This window comes from Lycorma delicatula, chromosome 3 (genome assembly GCF_047948215.1).
Source record: "Lycorma delicatula isolate Av1 chromosome 3, ASM4794821v1, whole genome shotgun sequence".
NCBI classification, from domain to species: Eukaryota; Metazoa; Arthropoda; class Insecta; order Hemiptera; family Fulgoridae; genus Lycorma; species Lycorma delicatula.
In genome coordinates, this window is record NC_134457.1 from 194110693 (window position 1) to 194131554 (window position 20862).

The window sequence follows — 20862 nt, forward strand, 5'->3', positions numbered from 1 at the left end:
ATCAACCTTGTCATAGTGCATCCTCAATTAATGAATTTTTGGTAAAGAAAAACATTCTTGTAGTTCCTCAACCACTTTATTCACCTGACTTGAGTCCCTGCGACTTTTTCCTGTTCCCGACTTTAAAAAACACAACAAAGGACACCATTTTGGAACAGTAAAAAACATTTAAAAAAATTGTAACCCACTATCTGAAGGATATTCCGATTTCTGAGTTCCAACACTGCTATGAAGAGTTGGATAACCGTTTGAAGCGTTGCGTGGCTTCCCAAGGGAACTGTTTCAAAGGTGATAGAGTCCATGTATAATTAATTAGATTGTAAATAAAAGGTTTTTCTGAACCGGTGTCATTACTTTATGAACAGACCTCATGTGTTTTAATATATATATAATTATATATTATCAAGAATATATAATTATCATATATAATTATATATTGGATATAAATATCCAATATAAAATATCCTATAATTATCAAGAATTGGATGAAAGATTTTTAATGTTAAAGTAAAAGATCAGCAAAGTGTAAATGTGTGTGTGTGTATATATATTTATATATATATATATACATTTATTATATACATTTATATATATATTTATTAATTTCATCGCATTTTTTCAATGTTTTAAATAACATTTTTAATTGATTTTTTTTCAGTTTTGGCAAGCGGACGGGGGGTAGTGCCAGAAGACCAAATGAATGTTTCGTGTTGGAACCTTCCGGGATGATAGTGGTGAGTTTTAGTATTTTTCTACTGTACAGTTAAATTCTTCTATTTAATTCACTTATAAGATTACATGAGGTACGCGTGTGCGTGCTCACACACTTTAGTACAAAAACCTCTATTTATTGTGAAAACTTTTGTTAATATACTTGAATAATATTTATCCTATTACTGTTTGAAAGTACTTGCTTATTTAAATGCTAATTTTTTTAATTAAATTTTCCGGCGCGGATGTTGTTTATTTATTAATCCATAAAAATTCAAGTAGATTAACAAATCTCTTACGTATTGTGAAAATCTTGTGTATTGAAATCCTACGATTTCATTCGTCTTTTTAATAACTTTATATCTTCAGTTTATATCTATAGTTAATTCAATTTTTTCACCTTCACTGGCGTTGTTACTGATCCGTTTACTCGGATTAATTACTCGGATTTTCTATATACCACACAATTCCGAGAATGGACGAGGTTTTTCTTTAATAATCGCGCATCTCTTCTCGGATGGCTTATTAATTTCTAATGAAAAATTTGTTTATTATTATTTTAATCTCCTCATCGTAAAAAAATCATTGTTTAATGTGATACATCCATGCGGGTAAAAATGTTTCGAAATCTCGAGGGATTGCGAGCAGATCGAACGGTGCCAACTCCCTGGAAGGTCACCCTTGAGCTATCTTAGAGGATATACTTACTGTTCTTTTTCATTATTTATCCACTTTCTTTTTTTTTATCTCTCCTATTTTCCATTTATAGGTGTAGATCTGATCCTTTTACAGTTCTTCGTTGAAGATACTGGATCCTATCGTTCAGGGTATCTTTGGTTCAATGTGAGGGGCTGCCCGTTGACCAGCCCGGGATATACCCGGTTTGGTAGATATATACACCAGGCGTTATGCCTGAATTTCTTATCGAGGTCGGGCCTTTTGATCTCTCCTGATATTTACGTTAATGTTAATATAATATAAATTTTATGTACTCGTATTTTAAGACACGTATTATACAAGTAATCGTTCGTGTTTCTAGTAATTCTGGGCCTAAAGTGAATAAAATCGTCTTTAATAAAAATCATCTATAACATTTCACTTTATTTTGCTTTTGCGTGATGTGAAACAAAAAAATATATTCAATTAGCAGTTGAAAATGTAATTCTCTTATTAAATTGTCACAGCAGGTAATTTTTTTTTTTATTCTCATTTTATTTGCTATGCATTGTAATAACAAAAGGAACCCCTTTCAGGTGACATACTTTTTTTCTTTTGTGAAAGAAATTTCATACTGCCAGCTTTTTAAAGGTATTCGCGTTACGAGAATATAAGTTACACAAGAGCTCAAAAACTTAACGGAAGTTTGTAAATAAATCTTATACCTCTGGCTTTAATACTTCGTATAAATTCCTGAATAATTCCACATTCAAAGGGCTGCAGTATCTCTTGTGTATTAAAATATCTGTGTACTTTTATGTCGCTGTCGAAGTGTAATTAAAATAATCTTAATTAAAAAAAAAAATTATTACAATATTAAATCGCTTTTTTATTGCTTTAACCGTGATGTAATAAACTGAAAAATAAATAAATGTCCTTGTACAAAATGAAGTTGTATAATTAAAAATTCAAGTTAAATTTGGTGCATTTACATTACTAATAAATTATTTGGTGCATTTACTAATAAATATTATCCATTGTATTAGATAAGTGTATTAGTGATATGTTCCGTTGTATCACTATGGTGATGCAACATGGAAATATTTTTAATATTTTCATATTTCCATACGTTATTAATATTTATTTTATTTTAATTGTAAAATTTATTTATTTTCATAGTTTCTTTATTATATTTCCTGTTGTTTTTGATAAGATCTCATGTTGTAGTAGTAATGTTTTATTTCCACAGTTTCAGTCTACAATAATATTCTAATGGTACATGATAAAACCATATTCAGATAATAATATAATTTTCAAGTCCAACGAATACGTAATAATGATCAGTATATAATATATAGAATGCGTAATTACATCCAGCCATCGGTAAACCGAAGACCTATTTATAAGTATTCCTTTATTTCGAAATTTCTTTTTTACGAACTGGAGTTAAAAGATATTTGGTACAGATACCAGACACTGTAATTCATGTTTGAGTGAATATAATAACGGGTGATCGTAAGTCGCGCAACCCAAATTACAACGCCGCCGGCCTCCGCGGCGCGGTGGCAGCGTCTCGGCCTTTCATCCGCAGGTCCCGGGTTCGAATCCCAGTCAGGAATAGCATTTTTACATGCTAAAAAATTTGTCATTCATCTCATACTTTGAAACAGTACTTAACTGTGGTCCTGGAGGTTAAAAAAAATACCAAATGACAACATATTGTTTTTTAGAAAGCCATTTTATTAATTTACAAAATGATATTAACATTTACAAAAGTATTACTTACAAGTTATAAGTGCTGGAAATGTCCACCATGATTTTCAATACATGCGTCAACGCGTTTTCTTATATTGTGTGCGACCTTTTTCAGCAACATTGATATTTGATATGCAGTCCTCAATATCTTGTTTAAGTTCATCAAATGTATGCGGGTTGTTTGATTACATCTTTCAAATATCCCCACAGATAAAAATCGGGAGGACTCAGGTCCGGTGAACGAGAAGGCCATAGACCACGAGAAATTATCCGGTCATCGAGAAATTGCATACTACTGCTCGCCGGATGTGCAGTTGCTCCGTCTTGTTGTAGCCAGCAATCACGTTCATCAGGATGTAGCAAAGTGCGTGATTATTTCTTGATACCGTTCAGCTGTGATGGTTTCCGAAAAAAAGATAGGCCCGACAATTCTCCGACGAGTTACATCACACCCCAATTTTTCGCGAATGTAATGACTGTTCATGGAACACATGTGGGTTCTCTGAAGTTCATATTCTCAACATATTTCCTAAGATGAAACCAAGCTTCATTGCTTAAATAAACCTCTTCTAGAACAGATATGTCATTTCTAATGAAACTTCTAAACCACCGACAATACTGCATTCGTTTCTCCTTATCCGGTTCTTGAAACCGATGACTTACGTTAATCCGATACGGTTGTAATTTTAGAACTTTAGTAGCCTTATGAACACTTCCGTAAGATAGCCCAATCTGGTTAGAAAGTTTTCGAAGAGATTTTTTTTGGAGAACGAAGTGTTTTCATTTATCGTCTGCAGACTGTCGTCAGTTAAAACACTTGGACCACCGGTTTGTTTACGGTCATGCACACTACCTGTATCCCGAAAACGATTAAATAAACGACATGTAGTGAATTTTTTTGGCGCATTAGCAGCTGGAAAAGCATTTAAAAAAATCTTCTGGACACTTCGCTTACGATTTCGATTAGCAGTAACTCGCAATAATAAAGACGCGTTGTTCTTGCATAAAAGACATTGCTGCTCGGACTAAACAAACTGCCTGGTGCCACGGTCACTGTTGCCCGAAGGCGTGATCTTATTTTTTTTTCTTTTCCCGTTTAACCTCCGGGAATTACCGTTTAGATGATGAATGTAGCCCACCGGGTTGGTCTAGTGGTTAACGCGTCTTCCCAAATCAGCTGATTTTGAAGTCGAGAGTTACAGCGTTTAAGTCCTAGTAAAGCCAGATATTTTTACATGTATTTGAATACTAGATCGTGGATACCGGTGTTCTTTGGTGGTTGGGTTTCAATTAACCTTACATCTCAGGAATGGTCGAACTGAGAATGTACAAGACTACACTTCATTTACACTCATACATATCATCCTCATTCATCCTCTGAAGAATTATCTAAACGGTAGTTACCGGAGGCTAAACAGGAAAAAGAAAGAAAGAACCACCAAAGAACACCGGTATCCACGATTTAGTATTAAAATCTTTAAAAAAGTAACTGCCTTTACTAGGACTTGAACGCTGGTACTCTCGGCATCCAAATCAGCTGATTTGGTAAGACGCGTTCACCATTAGATCAACTCGGTGGGTTGTAAAAGACATTGCTGCTCGGACTAAACAAAGTGCTTGGTGCCACGCCCACTATTACCCGAAGGCGTGATCTAGCAGTACTATCCTACACAATTCTCATACAGAAAATTATCCTTATTAAAATATTTTTTACAAATTTAATTGTCATTTCTAGAAAGCTGAACTATTTGGTTTGGCGACTGTATGATCACTCTACCGTGTCTCGTAATTATCTACCTGAAAAATAAATTATGTAAAATTCAGGAGACAGAAAGTCTTTAGATGCTAAAACGCTGTAAGAAGTGTAACTTTAAATTAAGTTTTACATGAATACGATGTGTATAAGGAAAGTAAACCGTTTGTGTACTTAGATGAATGGAAAAATTTAATGTTGCTGTGAATTCTACCGACGTTATGAATAAGGTATTTATTCACGTTTCGTTTTTGATAATCGAACGGTAATCGTGAACCTTACTTTAAGTTATTCGAAAGGAGCAAAGCTTCTCTTAGGTACATCAGTGATTCTCTTTTTTAAAAACTATTATCTGTAGTTTGCAAGTGTAAATTGATCGTTTCAATAAAATAAATTTTTATTTTAGGATGGAGGATAATTAACATTCCGTGAAATTTATTTGCAGTTAAAAACTTTTCCCCTAATAAGTGATCATTGTAAACTAACAATATTTGTAAATTAGAAGTTTACCTCGCACGGACGATAGAGTGTTTCTCAAATAGCTTCACCATTGTATTATTAAGAAAAGAAAAAAAATTACGTAATAAAAATTATTTGATTGTAATTGAGTATATTAAAGCTACTATACTTAATTTAAAGGTACTTCATTTAATTCAATTATTAGCACTAATTACTCGAAATTTCTTCGTTCACATATCTTAATGATCTTGTTTTTAATCCAACGTGTTATAAGAATTTCCTCGTTTGCAAATTTTCCAAAGAATTTTCATCTCGTCCATTTTTTTTTCAAGGCATTTAAAAAAAAAATGTGTTTTTCTTCTAAATTTTCTTTCTTTCTTTTTTTGTTTAGCCTCCGGAACCACCGTAAGGTATTACTTCAGAAGATGAATGAGGATGATATCTGAGAATGCAAATGAAATGTTTCTATCTAAATTTTATTTCTAAATTTCATATTTTCCACATAAGATTTTCTAATAATTAACAAAAGCATGCTTTACTAATTAAGGTTTTTCTTTGAAGGATTATTTTCTATTGTTCTTTATTATCCGTCGATGTAGCTAAGGTTTCTAGTTATTAAAGCGTACGTAAATTTATTTTATGTTTATAAAGATTTTAAAATCCATGGACGTATACATTTTTTCTACTTTGCTTTATGTACGAGTACATAAAAAAATTTATCGTAAAAATACATTTAGTTTGTTTCCGGATTTATTAAAAGTGTGATAACAAAAATTCAATTATCTCTTTATCCTACCATACAAAGGGCATCTGTATGAGTGTGCGCCCCCCTTAGCTTAGCACCGGAATGTACCGATCACTGGCGGAAAATCCCGATTCGTTAGTACGTGTTTCGTGGTGGTTAAGTGTATACTTGTTTTTTATTATTGTATATCGATGTATCGCATATATATCGATATATACGCGAAATATATATTAATAATATATATATTTTTTTATGTGATTGTTTTTCTTCATAAAATCGATTATTTGTTTTAAGACTGGTTTCATTCCCTCCTTTTTTATTTGTAAAAATAACAATTTTTCACTTTTTTTCTTACTCTTTATAAATTCTCACTTTTTTTACTCTTATTAAATGAATTTATCTAATGCTTTATTGTTAGTCAGTCTTGATCCATCCTTCAAAGACTCAACATGTGTTTATTACGAATACATAATTAATTAATCCAGTAATGTTTTACATGTATGAATTACAACTTCAAAAATCATAATTAGAATAACTTATATTATAAACCAAATAAATTTTTTTTATTTATTTGAATGGAACTGCGAGTAATAAAATATTTAGAATAATTAAACCTATCCGAGGTATTGAACCAAGGTGGCATATTATTCAACATTTTTGGTCATCAAATTCTATTGATATTTTGTCGGAAGGTTGGCTTCTTATTACAATAATTTTTTTAGTCAACTGAATACACAGTATAATACATAAATAATAAATAAGTAAATTTAATTTATATTTGAGCTTGAAGCTCAAATATAAAGTTGTGAGTGAATTTGCATAAGGATATTATGGATCTTGATGAAAATGTAGAGAGTCTGCAATCTTTAAAAGATGCCTAAACCGATCTAAACCAAATTTAATAGGGAATATTTGCTGATATTTTTTCGCTTTTCCTTGATCAATTTTCATCATAAAAAAAAAAATATTTTTGCACAAGAGGTAATCAGTTTTGGACACCTAATAATCCCATTCTGAGACGCCGTCCGCCAGGGCAACTCGCCCGGAGGAGTTAGCTGCGGAGGCATATCGTAGGCATGCCCTGCAGCTAGTAAAATATAATATGGTAAGGAAAGTTTTGTACCATTTACAAGATGTCAATAATATAAACGCCTATAAATGTAATATTGCTGGATAGAGAATTATGCACAGGTGTGCATCAAACAGATTTAAAATGAAAAGAAAAAATAAAAAAGTGTTGAAAGTGGAAAACGTTATTTACTCTTGTTTCACCGGCCCATTGATGCGTCCAATCGTCAGCGACGCACTGCTGTCGCCATGCATATATATGGTTTTTGTTGTACATATGACTTATACTTCTCATTGGGCCGTGGGAGGGAGAAGGTTTGAGAGGGAGATTCTTCACTAGTTGAACAGATTGCAACATTTCATATTAAATAAGTAAAAGTGAATTCTTCGATCATTGAACAGCTTTTTTTTTCATGTTGCGAAATTTTCGCACGGGTCCACGTGTGTATTACATGTTTGTTTAAATTTAAAAATTGATAAATTTTAGTTAACAATTATAACGAAATGTATAGGGTTTAATTTATTCGATAAATTAGTCAAAGTTTTAAAATTGTTTATTTCGTTCGATTTTTGTTTTATTATCTGTGGTTATGTTTAAATTCAAATAAATAAAAAAGTGCAGTGTTAGGGACGGGTTTCTTTTTTTATTTTCATCATTTCTCTCTGTTTTTGTACAAAAAAAAATTGATTGAATTGTTTAATAAAATCAGATTAAACTATTTCGTTTAAGCAAAGAGGTATGGGTGTCCGTTGATATGTTTGTATGACAGTTTTCTGAACGGTTCATCTGTCCGGTTCGTCATCTAATCTTCTATACTACGTAAATTATTTGCATGTTATAATAAATATAAAATTAATATCGCATTTTGATATCAAAATATAGTAAACTCATTCTTCTTCTGCAGTCTTACGTTATATAATAATGTACGGGGATTCTTGTAAACTTCAAATTCCATTAAATTCTATATATCTTAATAACTTTTATATTTTCATCAATACATATTAAACCTATTGCAATTACGTATATATTTTTATTGAAATTTCAGTTTACTTTGACATTTTGACGACTAACTCTATTCTAAGTTTGAATTTATATGTAAATTTTCATGAGTTACTGTTATTTTATGTCACCATGGCAACAACATGTGTTTACGTACATTCTGTCTAAAAAGTTAATAAGTTTTTTTTATTTAATATGTTTCGTGTTTTATTTTCCGTATGCAGCTTGGTTTTACTTGTTTTAGAGTAAACGTAATATTGAAAGCACTGTGAAATTTCAGTATATTCTTTTTTGTGTAAATATTTTGAAAAAAATATAATACAGTTTGTTTGTTTTATTTTACAATTCGTCTCTGTTTTCCATTTCAGTTCGTTTACTTCTGTATTCTCTTTATATAAAAGGTATATCAGATTTATAAAAAGAGCATTTTCCTTCGCGTTTTAGAATTAACACACTTTTTTCGTTTTTTTTTTTGTCAGAATATGATTTTATTGTGTGAAATAATTTTTATTTAATATTGCGGATGTTAAAAATCCAAAAATATTTTATAGTGGTGTAAATACGGTACTTTTATTTAAAATCCAAAAATAAATTTATAAGAAACTTATTTATTTTAAGCAAATCATTTATTTTTATTTATGTATACAATATCTCACTGAGAACGGATTTTATTTTGGAAAAAAAACGTTTTAAGTGCTAAATTAGTGTTTGTGTTACCAGTGTTGTTTCGTTATGCTTTTCGAACGATCCAAATTTTGGAACCGGATGTCACGGTTGATTTGCCATGAAAAACACGTGTTACTGTTCCACCTTCTTTCTTTTTAAAAATTAGTTTATTTTCGTTATGCTAATTTCGTAACCAGTTTGCGTTACCGGATCTTTAACTAATGACATCACACCTATAATATTTTTATTTAGTTGAATTGACTAATAATAAAGGTGTTACGATATTTTCTTAAATTAATATTCTAAGCAACTGAATGAAGGCAGTTTTAATTTGACTTTTTTTATTAACCGGTTTCAATAAAAGAAGGAAATTTTAAGATGATAAATTCCTTTGTATTTATTTTGAGTTTCCTTTGAATTATTTTTCATTGTTACTTATGTTTTTAAATTCAATCTTTATTCGTTACCAAATGTACTGAAGTATCCGTTAATAATGTAATAATAAATAATAAAAAAACAATTTTAACAGTAATAAAGATAAAGAGTCATTGTCCAAGTGGATGGTAATTTTTTTTGTGGAGAAAATTTCTCGGTTGTTCTGTTGCAAATATCTTCCGTAAGTAACTCGAGTAAAAGATATCTAAACGAGAAATTAAATTTTCACACATAATTTGTAAATACTTTCGTTTTTTGACGTCATCATCATCATCAAAGTATTGAATTTTAGCAAATATATACATATATATATATATATTTGTTGTGTGCGTGTGTATGTCACTGAACTCCTCCTAAACGGCTGGACCGATTTTGATGAAACTTTTTGTGTATGTTCAAGGGGATTCGAGAATGATTTAGATTCACAATTTGGTCCACTGGAAAATGTTTTTTTTAAATTAATTTATTATTTATAAGTAGTTGTTGATTTTGGAATGTTTTACATTGGATCCGGCAAACTGCGCTACCATCACAGACACAACAAGCGCGCAATTCTAGCAGACTCGGCAATGCTTCGCTATTGCTAGATCTTAGTATGCATACAGATTAAATGACGACAATTGAAAGTTTCATAAAACCTTAAAAAACTGAACATTAGCAATTTAACAAAATTTAACCTTTCACTTTATAATAGTCAGAATGTAAATAAATCCAAATGGCAAAACAACAGCACTACCTATCGGATTTAATTCATACCACTCTCTAATCACAGTATTCGGTGGAAAATAATTTTTTAACGAAAAGTGTTGTGGCTGCAAAATCATTACAATTAATACTGAACATTAAGAAACTTACAAAACATTACGGAACCTTATAAAATTTCACCTTTAACTTTATAAAATTCAGAATGTATATAAATCTAATTGTCAGAACAGTACTATCTATCGGATTTAATTCAAACTATTCTCTAAATACGAATTTTAATGTAAGAACAACACTAAGCTACGACGCAAGTAACTGATATGCGAAAAAGCAACAAAATAAAAAAAATTCCTAGAATCCGATCACAGCACCAACTACCGGGTTTGACTGATAAATCAAAAATTAAAAAAAAAAACTTCTAAAACGCGATCGCAGCTCTGCCTACCGGACCCAATTGTGAACCTTAACCATCCCAAGATCAACAACACATAAATAAATTAAAAAAACATTTTCACTTCAATATTGTACCTTAAAAATTTGCACAATGTATATTTTTTAATTACACTTTAAAACGTTATTTCAATAAATAATAATATAATATTTCTCAATACGCGCACAATTCTAAACGCGATCGCAGTACTGCCTACTTGTTACTTAATCAGTTGTGATTTTGTTTACATTGGCAACGGCCATACGGGCTCTTTGTGATTGATCGTTGTGTTTGACAGCGGCCATCTTGCATTAATCTGATTGGTTTTCCTTTGTTTACATTTGCATCTGATTTATTAGGCTCTTATTTATTAAAAAACTGTTTTCTCGCGATTTTTTGTAACACAATAATAACACAAAATTACGAAATATTTTTCTCAATTTGATCGCAGCACCAACTGTCGGGACAAACTAAAATTAAAATAGAATAATATTGAATATTCGATACTGCGATGGTAGCGCAGTCGGTCGGATCCAATGTAAAACATTCCAAAATCAACAACTACTTATAAATAAAAAAATAATTAAAAAAACATTTTCCAGTGGACCAAATTGTGAATCTAAATCATTATCGAATCCCCTTGAACACACACAAAAAATTTCATCAAAATCGGTCCAGCCGTTTAGGAGGAGTTCAGTGACATACAGACGCACATAACAAATATATATATATTTCCTCTCCCAGGAGTATATAAAGCATGTACACGAGAAAAATTGGTTGAAATATGAAAAGGTTTTTAATGGAAAAATTTTAATTAAATATTAAGTGAAAAAATAAAGTCAAGAGAAAGTCTTAGCTCACGTTCAATAACACTCCTTTTACGTGTTTCTCGGTCCTTTACTTACTTTTATAAAAATGGAATTTGTCGGCATTGTACTTGTTGCGAACGGTTTTTTTATTATGTATTGACATCATTTTTAGTTTACCTACATGAATTTTAAATAAAAATAAAACAAAAAATGTAAAATAGTTTATAAAATACAAACTCAAAATTAAAAACGTCCTTAAAAGTAAAACATGCTTTGATTAAGTTTTACTATATCGTTTCGAAATTAAGGTTTAGTTATTCGTAGTTTGTCATTTGTCGCAGACTTAAAAAACTCAAAAGTTTAAATTACTTTTTACGGCGGATTTTGTTTTCAAAATTGTTTTTATTATTTTGTTTTTGTAACTCCCTTGCATGAACAAGAAAATTGACTAATCTGAATTAACCATTTATTAGCTGATACCTATTATAGCCTTCAAAAAAAAAAATGCTAGATTAAACCTAGATCATTATGATTTACTCGGTGATTTAAAAAATAAAATTCAGTTGTAAAAAAAGGCCTTAAAATATCTTATACCATTGTATAGATGTATTTTATGGAAAATATTAAGTCTTCGTTGATTCCAACTAAACAATGAAATTTTTAAAGTAGCTACGATTTGAAGTTTAATTTTTCATATCTTTGTGTGAGATTAATGTCAAACATTTCGCAACCGGCCCTCCTAACCTTGGTTTAATAAAAACTATCATAGAATTGAAGAAAACACAGAGTAGAATTAATATCAAAACATTTTTATTTACAATTAAATTTTTGCGAAGTTATAATAAACGACAATCGTGATACCATCTAATTCCTTTGAATACAATCAAACACATAAACTGATACGTTTGAATGCAGCCTATTTGTTCTTCCCTGATCTTAGGACTCGTTTCTATTAATAAATACTTTTAAGTAAAACATAATTGTTATAATTAATTTTTTCTGAAAAAAGTATCTTCAGAATGATTGTTATTGTTTTAAATTAGTAACACCTTTACCTCTTCTTTGTTTGTCTGACTTCTATTTGTCGGGGGGAGGGAGAGTGATTCAATCCGGATCGTTTAGCACTATGTGTGAGATCAGCCGAACAACATATAGGGATGTATTATGTTTAAAAGAGATTGGTTTCTACACGATTCCTTATTTGGAACGAAGAATTTTAATGCTTCTAGCGCTTATTTATAAATGTTTTGTAAATTTGTATCCTTTTTAGCGTTGAAAAAATGTAGTAATTTTGTGGAATTATAGTAGTAGGAAGTAAGTAATAAGTGAGTGGTTGTTTTTTTCCAACTAGTTTTCTATCTACTAATCGATTTGTGTGTTTGTATGCGCGCGCGCGCGTGCGCGTGCGTGTAAAGACAAATGTAATTACCGCTACGGCTTTTCAGGCCTACGTAGCTGTAGTGTAAGTGTGAATGTACAGGTTAACGTGTAGTCTGGAACAGAATCAGATCGACCACTCCTGAGACGTGTGGCTAATTGAAACCCAACCACCAAAGAACACCGGTATCAGTGTAGCATTCAAATCCATATCAAAGCAACTGCCTTTACAAGGACTCGTCTAAGAAAAATGATTTTGCGATGACGTAATAGATTATAAATAAGGTAGATAAATGAGAAAGAAGGCTTTAACCGGTCTGCAGGCTTCGGAGTCGCAAGACTCGTACATTTGAGATTTTAAAATAACAGCCACAGAAAGATATAAATTACACAATATTCATAACGTTGAAGATTTTATTTATGCTTCCCGATCGCCTAGTAGTTTTAATTTATAAAACCCTTATAAAACTATTCTTTTGGTTTTAATAAAATATAAATGATTTAAGATAAAGTCAGAATAAATTTTTATAAAAGAAGAATAAATGGCGTAACAAGCACCATTAATATGAAGTAATAATTTTATGCTGTGATTTTTTCAGATTAAAATCGGAAATCCGTTCCTTCTCGAACACATTTTCAACAAAATCGGTACCGTTAAATCTGTGTAAAATTGATTGAGTAATATTTCAATTATATTTTAGATTCTAATGAAAACAAACACGATTCCTTGGTTTTGTATTATTCGATGTTGAATGGAAAACGAAAATGCTTGGTTGAATAAATCAGTAAATTTATATTTGATGGCGTTATATCTCTCATCCAAGCTCTTAAAATTTTAGTACTTGTATGTCATAAAGTTTTTTTCGTAGATTTCATGTTTGTTTTTACATCTCGTTCAAAACAATAAAACATGCTGTGATTGTAGCAATTTTCAAGTGATCGGCAAGTGATAACCTTTGAAAATTCAGCGGTGCTTTGTTTTGAAAAGCGATGATGCAGTCTAGTTACTATGACTACAGCTAATGACGATAAAGCTACTGACTCTACAGGTTAGCCCACTTATCAGAAAAATCTAGCATCCTACTCAGAATAGTGAAAAGTTAATAATAAAAATAACGGATTCTTAATTCAAAATAACGATTTCAGACGTATCGACCTGTTTTTAAAAACGTTTATTAAAATGAAAAAAAAAAAAAAAACTATTTCCTAACTTTCTTAAATATATTTAGTAAATTATATATACAATTTTAATTTTTTTCCAGTAATTTTAATAAAAACTAAAAAATATTTAAAGCATTTCAAATATTTAGATCAAATTATTCTATAGATAAACAAAACCATACTCGTATGTATAATACCGATTACAGACGTTCCTATTCACTGAATACTCTAATTTTACTACGAATTACTATCTTAAAATAGCAATTCGTGCATGTTAATTAGTAAAATATTATTAATATGGTTTTCATTAATTTTTACCAAAAAATAAATAAATCCGTTTATTTTAGATTTCAAATTTGATTAATTACTTCTTATTGTATGCGCGTAGATCGTTTAGATTTTTCAGTTTGTACCTAATTTTTTGAAAAAAGTGTTTTTAAGTTAGAATTAAAAATAGAAAAAAAATTTTTAATGTATATTTTGATAATATTAAAATATGATAAATTATAAATATATAATATTTAATAATATAATACGTTATATAGGTTTTATTTAATAAACATATTATATATGTTTATGTATATACAGCGTATATTATATATAATAAATAAATATAATAATAAAATAGGTTTTAATAATTTTATCCAATATATTAAACAAATATTTTTTATTCAGTTTTAATAATTTAAAACGAACGATATTTGTATTGTGTAAAACAGAATCTAACGTGATTGTCCTCTTTATTTTAAATTTAAAGAAGAATAAAACAAACAATTTACCTGAAAGCTGTCATTGCTAATATTAGATCTTATAATTAAACTTTTATAATTCAAATCAAAACAAAATCTCTTAAATTTCGACCTTCAAACAAAAAATAAAACACCTTTGGAAAATATCGCCCCTCCAAACATAAAGAAATAAGATCAGTGATAGGGTCTCTTAAAAATTACAAAGCTACAGGAGAAAATCAGTTAATAGTGGAACTTCGGGTAAGTGCTATTGATCAAACGATCGACAATTTCTACAAACATATGTAGAAATTTGGAATATGGAGGAACTGCCCAAAAATCACAGAACACGACCTTAATTCACCCTCTACGCAAGAAAGGAGATAAGACAGATCCCAGCAATTATTAAGAGAGAGGAAACGTTGTAACGTAAAGATATTTATTAAAATTCTTTTGTGGAGAATACAAGGCCAAATATACAAGGAATAGGCAGAATATGGAGGTTTTACACCGGGGAAAATCTGTCCGGAACAAATCATAAATTTAAAATGGGTAATTGATGATCTAAGAGAAAATAAATAAAAATATAATAATAGCATTCATAAATTTAAAAAAAGCGTATGACTATGCATAGTGAATCTTTAACAAGCACTCTTAAAGAATTTGGACTCCACATAAAATTAATAAAAATCTGATTAAAGCAACGCTTAAAAACATAAAATCCGGAGTAAAATTTAGAGCAGAGCTCTCTAAAGCGTTCAAGATAAAAACAGAGTTAAGATAGTGAGGCGGTGTTTTCCTGCTTCTCTTCAACTCCGTATTGGAAAATATCATGAGGGAATGTAAAAAGCAGAATAAAGGACTCAAAATTGGGAAACAAATGTAAAATGTAATTGTTTAGTGTTCGCGGATGATCTTGCGTTGCTGTTGGGAGGAAACCTAAAAACAAATAGAAACCCTCCAAAACATAGCAGTAAATATACATACCTTAATATACATAAATATACATACCTTAACTTACAATCGGTGAAATTAACCGATTCATGGAAGCGCGATCTCCGCACCTTCCTCTATCGCTAAAGGTTTCACACAAAAACTCTTCCTTTATCTAACTTCAATTAGACTATGCACTCAGATCATTACTTGATCGAGTCTTTAAACACTAAAAATATTATCCTCATACGAACAAAACAAGTGTTGATCGTAACAACAATTGGTTTCTACATTTCAATTTACTCAAAGTCCTGTTGATTTACTAAAAAATCAAGAAACAGATTCACGAATTTAATAAGTTTCCAATGAAAACATACCCTATCTCTTTCTAATTTGATCCGCTTCTGGGAGCGAGGTCAATGCCTACACTCTCCCACACCGCAGCTCCTTCGCATAACATACATCCACACATTCACCTTATAACAGCGAATATCTAAACTAACCGCTACTTTGGTGCGTTCAGCTTCGTACCTGTGGCAAACATATAAGATATTGTATACATCATCATTGGCCCTATACTCCGGAAACGCCTTAATTAATCAAACCAAATCTGGCCAACCTATTTCGATAAGCACCATGTCCAGAAAGAAACTGTGTAATATGCCGACTGGGGCAAATCTACCTAACCATCTGTATACTTCTCACAGCAGGAAAAATTTCATGCATGTAACGGCCATCGGGGGCGATTAATTTTACCTGAATAATTTACATTAGTAATATAGGGTAAAACGTTATCAGTACGCAATATGTATTATTGTATGATTTTCTATTATAACTAGCCTCCGAAAAATATAAAATCAAGCCATTTCAAACACCTTTATTCAAAAAATACATCATCTCTTTACTTCAAAAATGTATATTCAAATAAATAGTAATAGCGAAAGTACTACAAATAATAATAGTATTCTTTAATTATTCCCCAATAATATTTATTACCTTATGACTGGCTTACTGTGGAAAGTGAGTAATGAAGTAATTTACCGTTGCGTTCTTCACCGAGCCAAAATATTCCAAATAATCACGCTAAGCCCAATGAAATAAAACCTACCGGGTTGGTCCAGTGGTGAACGCATCTTCCCAAATCAAATGATTTGGAAGTCGAGAGTTCCAGCGTTCAAGTCCTAGTAAAGTCAGTTATTTTTACACAGATTTGAATACTAAATCGTGGATACTAGTGTTCCTTGGTGGTTGGGTTTCAATTAACCACACATCTCAGTAATGGTCGAACTGAGACTGAACAAGACTACACTTCATGTACACTCATACATATCATCGTCAATCTTGCGGTAAGTAATACCGCAAGTAATAATTACCGTTCAGTATTATCTGAACGGTAATTATCGGAGACTAAACAGGAAAAAGAAAGCCCAATGAAATTCAGCTTATATTGAAACCCGCAAGTAATACCATACAAATGTCTGCTAATCACAGGGACTAGCTGTATAAAGAGTATCATTATTCTAAAAGAAAGCTGCTCAGATCGTTGATACTTTTACCTCAGATGTTTTACTTGGCAATAAGTTATTGTCATTTTCATAAAGACAAAGAAGGCTACAAGTTTTTGTTATATTATTACACAGTTAATAAAGTATGGAGGTATCATATATTATCTTCGACTTCCCTATATCTTTTTATGCTCTAAAGATAAACGAACGTCTGAAAGGTGTCACAGAGCAAAAGTGATTTCTTTTCGGATGTAACAATCAAGGAGGAATATTTCATCTTTTTATTGTGTTACGCTTAGTGAATATGTTCGAATATTAAATTAGAGGATCATTACACATCGTTTGCTTTCTGAATTACGAATGGGATTCAGGAAAGAGAGGTCATGTATAGGTGTAGTTTTTGCTCTGAAGCCAATTAATTTATTGAAAAGCGAGTGCAGTATAATGGTGAACTGCACATTTCCGTTATTGATTGTAAAATCTGGTATGTCAATAGAAGTTTGCTGAAGCAAAATTCGTGGGAATGTTCTCTCCATTGAATAATAGCAGTTACGATTCATAGTTTGTATAATAATGCAATTGTTTTGATTTTGAATGGTGTAGTAGCAGAGGAAATAAATGTATTAACTAATATAAGAGGGATTCCTCATTGTATCTCTTTCACTCATATTATATAATTAGTTAAAAATCTGATATGGACACCCCGTGATTTTCTTCTACATCTATTAGATTACATATATTTTTTATTACATTTTTTTTTTTGTTATTGAATTATTTATTATAAAATATTTTTACAATCGCAGGTTAATAATTATTTATCAATATATATAAAAAAAAAGAGAGATAAAGTCTGATTTGAATCGATGTGCTTTCCCCTTCTACGATCCAAATATTACATTAATTAAAATTTCATTTGGGCGATAACTCTGGAACCGATGAAAATAAGTATATCGTTGAAAAGCTCTCAATGAGGGCTTATTACTGCAGTTAAGAAAAAGTCAAAAATTCAAATTGTTTTGGATTTTGTGCTTTTTTTTGGATACTTTTGGTCCAGTTTATAGCAAACAAAAGAAAAGTTGCACAACTAGATGTTACACAGTCCTAAATCCAAAATGTCAACATTCTACGGCTAATCGTTTTTGAGTTATGTAAGTTATATACGTACGTAAAGACGTCACGCCGAAACTAGTCAAAATGGATATTTCCGTTGAAAATGAAAACCGAAATTTTTCGTGATTATAATACTTCTTTGTACTTCGTACACGGAAGTAATAATAAATTTAACAGTGAAATCAGAACTTGATAAAGGATTCAGTTTTACCTGACGAATTCCTGAATTCAAATTATATGCTGAAGACTTGACGGCTATTCAAGATTCAAAGAACACATAGAAAACATTACATCATACACTGGATTTATTACTAGCCACAAATATCACTTTTCAAGACCAACAATTATGGATTTCCTTCATGAAGTCCCGTTGAGATGAAAGGGGGAATTAACAACAAAGAATTAGATCGAGGTATCTGGTTTTCTTATATTTAGAATGGGATATTCCTGTCCTTTGCTCCTATCAGCGTGACAAAGATGCAGACCACAATTCTTAATCATTTGTGTGATTAAACAATCATTAAACTGTCCGGAACAGGCGAGACTTTTATTTTATAAAACTGTTGATGTATATTTATGTTTAAACGGAAGCGAAACGTTGATGATATCTTTTCCTGAAAAGAATAAAATGTACAGCCTTATAAAATGCGTTTTAAACTTTATATAAGAGGAGTTTAAATTGTTGAAGTATAAGGAATAAAATTATATATCAAGGGTTAGGAATGGCAAGTAGCAGTACGATCCCAACAAAGAGATTGCTACGAAATCTGTTTTGATTTCAAGACTAAAAGGAAAACGCGAGGGATCATTGGAACTGAAGGGAGTATTATAGGGTGTAGAATCTTAGCCCTGATGTACAGAAGAAGTCCCGATAGTAGAAGTCGAGACATTTTTTACAAGGATATTTTTCATTCGAAAAGCTCAAAATAATTTTATTTGCGAAACTTTATATTTGAATTTATGGGAATTTTTAGGAACTTCTTACTAATTTAACAAATAGTTTATAAACTTTAAGTAGTTTTTTTAGATTATAAATAAGTGTGGTTATAAGGGTAAATGTAATTTTCAACTTCATCTTAAGGAAAGCGTAAAATTTTAAGCTTTGTCTGAATGCTGAAAAATTTTGTTGACAAATTTTTAATTATTCTAATTTTAATGTCTATCAGTTTGTTAATATTTGCTTGTTCGGCTGTTAATTTTGACTAATTGGAATCGACGTAAAGTGGGTTAAACTTAATTATGGTTGCTAACGTCACTTCGATCGGTAAAATTGATTTTGGACTGTTCGTTGTTGAACAGGTCTTGCAGTTTAATTCAGTTTTGTTTGTTTATTCATCCACCCTTACTTAGTTGGCTCTTTAATTAATTGTTTTAGGTTATGGCGTATAATAATGGTCGATTAAAACCTAGGTTTGCTTGTTGTCATATGCTTCCTCGTGTTTATCAGCAAACGATAACCCTTTCACAATAATTATTACGATTCGACATTTTATGATATAAACAAGCTGCCAATAGGATAAGTGTATTGTTAGACTCTAATTTGTACTTTGTTTCTGTGTTTAGATATTATGACAATAACAGTTATGTAAATAAATTGTTTTTGATAAAATTAAAAAAATTTCTCCCATTCTGAGTAGCTTGTGCTTTCCATATTGGATTATTTTTTTATTAACATTGCATATTTTTATGTAACTCTTTTTCTAAAACATTGAGAGAAAATTTACTGATTTCTTAAGTACCGATATCTTAATTCACGATTTACTCCTGTTACTTATTTATTTTACAAGCAACTGATTCTGTTTTACTATCTTTCATATTAGTTTAAGAGCTGAACAACAGTTAGAAATTAAAGTTTTTTCCCCGATTAGGCCTCAGGGACGACGCACAGAAAGTCAAACAGAATTATACTTTTTTTCTTCCTGTATTCTTTCATTCTGCTACTTTGTTCTCGTTTTCTTTCTTCAGTCAATTTTATGCCTGATCTTTTGGCTTTCTCTGGGAGTTTACCGTTTTTACTTCCTTGTACGAAGTAAATGAATATTGTAATCGCGAAAAATTTCGGTTTTCAGATTTCAACAGAAATATCCATTTTAATCATCCCTGAATCCATTTTTACTAGTTTCGGCATGACGTCTGTACGTACTTACGTATTTTGCATTACTCAAAAACGATTAGCTGTAGTAGTTGTAATTTTGAATTTAGGACTGTTGTAATATCTAATTTTGCACCTCCCCTTTTGATGGCAATCAACTGAATCAAAAGTTTCCAAAAAAGCCCAAAATCCCAAAAAATTGAATTTTGGACTTTTTCTTAACTACAGTAACAAACCCTCATTAAGAGCAGCTTTTCAGCAATATATCATAAGTGGTACTTATTTTCACTGGTTCCAGAGTCATAACCAAATAAAATTTTAATTTATGAAATATTTGGATTTTACAAGAGGAAGACAATCGGTTCGAATTTGACTTTTTTTAAACTTCTCTTTTTAATTTAAATATTGAAAATTAAATTCATTAAAATTTATTAATAATTAATTATTAACTTCTGGTTGTAAAAAAAATTACAGTATATAATAATTCAGTAGTAACAATAAAAAAAAATAAAAAATATCAGAAGTTGTTAATGAAATAAAATGTTATGTACTTTCATTTAAAAAAAAAAGTGTATATGTAATTTGATAGGCGTACAAAGAAGTCATGTGGTGTCCACATCAAATTTTTTTTATAAGTTTTCTAGATTGAACACGGTCTTGTATTGTGTTTTTTCATGTTTAATTTTTTAATGTCTATATCGACTTCCGAGAACCATGTGAGTTTAGTTTTTGTTGAGTTAAATTTATCAAAAATTTGTTTTTTAAG

At 30.5% G+C, this 20862-nt stretch overlaps 1 protein-coding gene across 2 annotated transcripts in view; it reads left to right on the forward strand.

Moving 5' to 3' along the window:
* The window catches only part of PDZ-GEF (PDZ domain-containing guanine nucleotide exchange factor), a 658157-nt gene that overhangs the window by 499343 nt on the left and 137952 nt on the right, over positions 1-20862 (forward strand). For both annotated transcript variants that reach the window (XM_075361266.1, XM_075361268.1), the window contains one exon: positions 659-734. In XM_075361266.1, coding sequence (XP_075217381.1) covers positions 659-734 — 76 coding nt within the window. The remainder of the gene's footprint in view (positions 1-658; positions 735-20862) is intronic.